A 7,097-nucleotide genomic window follows, 5' to 3' on the forward strand; every position below is an offset into this window, starting at 1 on the left:
TTTTTTATAATTTATTTTGTTATGATAAGATAGTAGCATAAATAAAAAATTTCACGAAGCTCCCTTGCATGGATGGCATAAAGGCATTAATAATTTAATATCAAAAAATTTGTATATGATATAAAATTCAATTTTGGGAGCAAAAACAATGTCTTACCAATAATGGGTTTCTTCAATTTGCATTTCCTGCAAATCCATAATTAGACAAAAATCTGTTAATAAAAGATATTGACAGTTAATTAGCGCAGGAAGCTTTGCTGTTATGTACTTGTGTTGGGTTCATTGTGCTTTGATAAAGCCAAAAAGACCCAATTTTTTTTTCCATGTTTTCTTTTCAAGGGCAAAGGGGTATACTTTCGGTAAATGTCGTCTCTCTCCTATCAATAAGCCGACCTTTTGGCATTGTCGGCGTGGAATTCCACTTTTGTTTTATGTTTTTTTTATTATTTTAATATTGCAAGGGATGTTTGAAAACAACGTGCACTGTTGTATTGTGTTCCAAGCATTATAACTCAATGAGTAAAACAAAGCTCTTCTCTACTGGGTATTTTAGTTTGGTTTTTTTGTTCGAATCTGCGTGTGTCCGGTTTCTGTAACTATTGCTACCTGGGATTTGTTCCTTGTCTTCAATACGATTGGTGGATCACTTTGATTTGACTCTCTGCTTCTGAATTCTCGGTGGGTTCGTGGCTTCCTCACAAGCACAGGTCAGTTTACTATCGCTTTAGACTGTTCTTTTACTCCCTTTTCTTTTGTTTGCGAGCATAATTCTAATTTTGATTATTTGAATTTTTATATTTTTATCTGTTGTAGTATGGATTATTTATGGTTTGAATTAGAGAAGAAATTTCCTTTTTGTTGAAATGTGATTTTGGGTTTTTCTAGTTTTATTTTTCCTTTCCTGTGAAGTAGATGTGTGTCGTCTGCTATTCTTTCTTTCCACTGTCCAGTTCAAGCCATACATAATTGTTCCTTCTGGATGTTGAACTTTATGAAAATTTTGATCTTCAGCTTGTTGGAAACTGATTTATTTAGTTTCTTTTTAGGCTGTACTTTAGATGCGATTAAGTTTTTACTTCATATGAATTTGATTTGATAGCTTCTGATCTGGAAACACGTCGACTCCTTAAATTATTTGGAGCATTAAGATTTCATTTTCTATTAGTAATTTCTCATTAGCTTCGGATTTGGGAGACTATGCTTTTCATGATTATTTATGCTTCAAACGAAATATCTCTGCTTAAATTTCAGAATTTGGTTTATGACTTTTTAAGGGCAGGGATTGGAAATTGGCGTGGCTATTGATTTCAATTTCTAGCTTTGGTCATATATAATATTTTAGGTTGTGTTATTTACTGACTTCAGATGAAACATGAACATTATGGTTTTGATTGGGATAGTCATCTTTTGTGAAATGAGTGCACCTTTTATTGGTGAGATTCCCTACGTTCTGATTAAAGTCCTTTGTCCAAATGTCTGCTTGTTTGCATTTTGCTTCATATTTCTTTCTTTGGTAACTTATAACCTCTGTCTCTCTTTCTCTTACATACACATAGTCACCTGTTGATTCTAACTTTAATTTTTCATTCATTGATGTGGTAATACAGAGTTGAATTTTGTCCCGGGATTATCGAACAATTCATATTGGAGCTTGTTCTTTCAGTCAATTTATATTGGGATTGCTTAACCTTGATGGAGTATGGCGACCACCCAGATTTTATCTGTTAAATCACAGAAAAAATGTCACAGTATCAAGAGTGCTTTGACATCTGCTATTCTTGAATGGTTACTAATTTGTATGCTCTTTGTCGATGCTATAATATCATACTTAATCACAAAATTTGCCTGTTATTATGGACTGCAAACACCATGCCTGCTATGCTTAAGACTTGATCACATTTTAGGCAATAGGAAACCGAAATATTATTGGGATTTGATCTGTGGCAAACATAAGTTAGAGATCTCATCCTTAGTTCTATGTCATGCGCATAATAATCTTGTTGACGTCCAAGGAATGTGTGAAACTTGCTTGTTCTCATTTGCCACAATCAACAAGTCAAATTCCGAAACATACAGATTATTGGTGGGCAAATTGGGGGAGGGTTCTAGCCTTGGTCTAAATGAGGACTCATTACTTGGCGATCATACATCAAGTCCCCTATGTTCTTGTTGCAATGAGCCATGGATTCCAAGGGGGTACAGCCAGAAGTTGATGCAGACCAAAATAGTTGGTCCAGAGACTTCAGATTTTGATGGCCCTTTATCAGGCACTGTTGGATATCAGGAAAACCTGAAGAAGGTGGAACGAACTGTATCAGTCAGAGCCACGCATCGAAGCATAAATAGTGGGTTTGACCATTTATCTCATGTAGGATACACAGAGCTCAATGTTTATTCTGATAATGAATCTGAAGTCCAACAGTCTGATGATGATAATGATGTAAATGCTCAGAATTATGAAATTAATCCCATTAAAGATATTGCAGTTAGATGTGTGCAGACTGAGCCTCATATCATCACTCCTCTACCTGATGAGTTGGCATCAGAAAAATTGATAGATGCAGTTGCCTCACCTGAGATTCCAATTTCAGTCTCAAATATACAGTCAGATTTTTCTGAGTCCCAGGAAGTTACTTCTGTATCACCTACAGTTGCTAGGGGGAATGGTTTGGAAGAATTTGATTGGCAACAAGCAGATGTGAAGTCTGATCCCTCTGTACTTCCTGAGCTGATTTCCCTTGATGCACTCCTTCCATCATCAATTTCCAGAGAAACTGCACTTGAAGTATCAGAAGATGACAAGCATAGTTTCCTAGATGATGTTCCTCCATCACTGAATGCCATAGAAACTCCTGTGGAAGCATCAAAAGAGAGTACACTTGTTTCAGCTGAGGGTGTTCCTTCATCATCCAGTGGCGGAGAAACTCCTTTGGAAGCATCGGAAAAGAGCAAGCTTATTTCTGTAGATGATGTTCGCCAATTGTCAGAAAGCAAAGCAACCCCTGGTCAAATATCAACAAATAGCAAGCTTGTTTCCCCTATTGATGTCCTTCCATTGTCAAGTGCAGCGGAAACTCCTGTTCAAGGATTGAAAGTGAATTGTAAGTTTAGAATTTCTCCTTCTTTTCTTCTCTCTATCTCTCCACTTGTGTTAGTGCGCTGCTGCATTGACATATGTGGATGCTATGCATTGGTAACTTTGCTAAAATTTAAAGTTGAACTTTTGTGTGCTCGTGTGTATTGTATTAATTTATTTATGGTTTTGAAGTATATTTTAGTAATTAAGACATTACAAAAATGACATATGGAGACATGATCCAGATTCCATGTACAGGAAGCTGCAAATATGAGTACTACAATGGATACAGCATGGTTGCTTTCATTCATTTGTTCCTTAATGTCATTTGGGTTATGTTCCATGGTTTTCGAGGTGCACATAATATTTAGTAAGGATATAGAAGCATATGCAAATTTGAAGAATTTAATCAGTTACTGTTGAGAATAAAAAATAACCATGAGGAAGATCCTGAAATTTATTTGCAATTTGTAGATATAGATTCCTTCATGATTGTGTCTGTACTGTTATAAAGCACCAAAATGTGCGATTGAATAATTCTATTAGCAAAGGTGTCAAGGCAAATTTGTAGTTCTGATTAACAAATTGGATTCTTTTTTTTTAATATATATATAAAGAGAACATATTGTTTTACTGCACAGGTATTGCTAGGAATGAGGAAGTTTGGCAAACAGCTATGACAGATTGTGAGAAGATCTGCGAGACAAGAATAGCAATGACAGATTGCAAGGAGATCTGCAAAGAAAGAACTAGATCAGCTATAATGACTGAAACAACTGCAGAAACAAACTCTATTTTGGCTGAAAATGGTCTGCAAGGGCCCAATTTATTGGATCTTGGTGATGCTTACAAGCTAGCCATTGGCAGTAGGGGGAGACAGTTATCTGGTGCTCTTGCAGAACAATGGATTGGGAAGGATTCATCAAGATTCAGTGACGATTTGAAGCTCTTATTTTCACAGTTATCTGCTACTCGAGAGCAGTCTATAAATGATGCAAGTCCTAGAGTGCCTATGAGCCCAAGAGTCTCTATGAGTCCAAAATTGTCTGTAAACAGTGACGAATTGAAGAATCCTTTTGCTACTAGTGGCTTAGGGATGCAAATACTTCAAAAGAGAATCTCACTTGAGAGAAATGAATCTGGTTTATCTCTGGATGGAAGTATTGTCAGTGAAATTGAAGGTGAAAGTGTGGTTGATAGGTTGAAACGGCAGGTTGAACATGATAAGAAATTGCTGCAGGCTCTGTACAAGGAATTGGAAGAAGAAAGAAATGCATCTGCAATTGCAGCAAATCAAACTATGGCCATGATTACTAGACTGCAGGAAGAGAAGGCCACACTCCAAATGGAAGCCCTGCAGCAACTAAGAATGATGGAAGAGCAAGCTGAGTATGATATGGAATCCTTGCAAAAAACTAATGACCTTCTTACAGAGAGGGAGAAAGAGATTCAAGATCTAGAAGCAGAGCTTGAATTTTATAGGAACAACGTCTCAAGTTTATCATTCTTGGAGGATACCAAGGAACATTCTGATATGAAGACAAAAGATATCAAAGAGGAGCACGCAGAAGAGAGTTCTGTTGAAGTAGGTGCAATATCCCGTAGAAACTCTGTTACTGACCAGCCAGATAACAGGAACAATTTTGAAGGAAGAAATATGTCTGCTGGGGATAAATATACAGGTTCTGTAAATAATTCATTGCTGGATTTTGAAGATGAAAGATCATATATTTTACAGCGCATGGAGAAATTGGAAAGGAAGCTTTGTCTATTTTCTAATAATCAACCCGACTTGGCTAATGGTGAATGGTCTGGAACCTTAGGAGAAACGGTAGAAGACATGAAGGAACATAATGGAAATCTTTATAGTGATCAAAGCTCTCTAACCCATGAGGGAATTGATCTATATTCTCTTGCAACTGAGGTTTCTGACCTAAAATGGAGGTTAAAAGCTCTTGAGGCGGACAGGGATTTTCTGGAGCACAGCATCAACTCGATCAGAAACGGAGAAGAGGGACTTCGATTCGTTCAAGAAATAGCCTCGCACCTTAAAGAGTTAAGAAGGAATGGGATAAGAAGGGAGCAGAACATTGCTTAAGGCTTCATTTAAAACCATCATAAACGTAAGCGTTTCAATCTTGTACATCTTCTGCCACCTTTGTTAATTGTCATTGAAAATATCAGCACTCAATTTTTTTACCTTGCATGTGAGCATTTGAGAATGTCTGCACTCTTCTTGTTCTCTTATGCAATAATTTATCGTTCTTTTCTTTTCTCTTTAAAATTTATGCTTTGAGCTTTGCATCTGACATGATCTGTTTCTTCTGTTGTAATTTTTCTCAGATGTTAATGCTGCAGAAGGTGGAAACTAGAAAGGCTTTGCATAGTACAGTCGAAACTTGGTATTCAAGATTGGCAATCAAAATGTACAGTTCTCCACAAGTTTCTTCTCCCTCTTCCTCTTTCTTCTCCTTCTTCTACTTTTTTTTTTCTTTTTTTTTTTTTTTTTTTTTTTTTTGGTGGGGTGATAGGGGAATGTATTGTACAAGAGCTGAGTTTTTTTTTGCGTGTAAAGGCATGTATTCTTACAATAAAGAGTGAAACCTATTTTTTGTGTGATTAGGGAATTTATTGTTCTATATATGAATAAATGTTCTTCAAATTGTTTAGGATCCACGGTTAGACCATGGTTCGGTCCGGTTTAGAACTAGAACCAGAACAATTAAAGTTAGAATTGAAATTGGTCTAGTTTTTGGGACTCAATCAGACCAAACCATGACAAGCTAATTCCAATTAGAAGGTTCTTGATATACTGAATGGAAATTATCAATTTTAATAATATTTTCAAAGAAAAAGAATAAAATAAACATGAAAGCATTATCCTAAAACAAAATAAAATATGGAAGAATTTGCTCCAATTGGAAATCTCATTCCCATGGAAACTGGCAAAATAGAAATCCTTGCAAACTTGCTAGGAATTTCAAATGGAGTTATTATATATAAACCCAACTTATTTAAAAAATCAGAAATATTTATATTTATTATTAAAGATCACTTTTAACATTTTTTAAAGGCCAATGAAGGTTAATGTTCATGTATATTTGCATTTTAATTCAAATTTTTAAATTTTAGTTTAATTAAATCAATTTTTATATTTTGGTATAATTTTATCCAATTTATAAATTGCTAAATTTAATGTTTTATATGTCAATTTAATAGTTAATTGACATAATACGTATATTATTACTATTATTTATATAAATTAATCTCACTGAAAATATTAAAGTTTATATTATTTTATCTTTTTAATTTAAACGTTGAAATTTTAAATTAATTATCTTTATAAATGTATGTAATTTTAGTCAATTTTCAAAAATTAAAATATAATAATTCAGAGTGATAATAACATTTTATTATTTTTTAAATATAAATAAATTCTACATATAAAAATAATATTAATTCATATTTAACTTTAATTAAATAATATTTTTAATTTTAAAGATAATAATAATCTAAATATTAAATATATAATTAACACTTCAACAGTAAATCTGAAAATTCTATAATAAATATATTATTTTTAATTATTTTATATATACAATTATTTTGAATTAATAATATATCTATTATAAAATAATTATTATTATTACTATAAAATAAAATTTATAAATTTATTATCGTTGAAGATGTGAAATATATATTTAACGATTAGATTATTTATTTTTAATTTTAATTTTAAAAATTAGTTAAAATTATATTAAATTATAAATGTTGAGTTAATTTATTTAAAATTTAAATATTTAAATTAAAATGTGAAATAATATAAACATTAAATATTTTTTAATCAATTAACTAATTAAAAAATAATAATAATAATACACATAATATACCACTAAATAAATTATTAAACTTAAAAATTTTTAAATTGCATAAAATTATATTAAAATATAAAAATTAAATTTATTAAATTAAAATTAAAAATAAAAATTTTAAATTAAAATATAAATATACATAAATGTTT

General features: G+C 32.4%; 1 protein-coding gene across 2 annotated transcripts; it reads left to right on the top strand.

The window, feature by feature from the left end:
* The first annotated feature begins 449 nt into the window (after nt 1-449).
* On the top strand, nt 450-5,752 carry LOC110620944 (myosin-binding protein 1). 2 transcript variants are annotated; one of them, XM_043959145.1, is made up of 4 exons: nt 450-682; nt 1,608-3,101; nt 3,718-5,199; nt 5,420-5,752. In XM_043959145.1, exons 2-3 carry the CDS (start codon nt 1,700-1,702, stop codon nt 5,172-5,174), a joined length of 2,859 nt encoding a protein of 952 aa, XP_043815080.1. In that variant the 5' UTR covers nt 450-682; nt 1,608-1,699; the 3' UTR covers nt 5,175-5,199; nt 5,420-5,752. The 2 variants fall into 2 exon arrangements, with proteins under 2 accessions (XP_043815080.1, XP_021620590.1); XM_021764898.2 differs by having other exon boundaries at nt 451-706.
* Nucleotides 5,753-7,097: the final 1,345 nt, after the last annotated feature.

The sequence above is a fragment of the Manihot esculenta genome, chromosome 8 (genome assembly GCF_001659605.2).
Source record: "Manihot esculenta cultivar AM560-2 chromosome 8, M.esculenta_v8, whole genome shotgun sequence".
Lineage (NCBI taxonomy): Eukaryota > Viridiplantae > Streptophyta > Magnoliopsida > Malpighiales > Euphorbiaceae > Manihot > Manihot esculenta.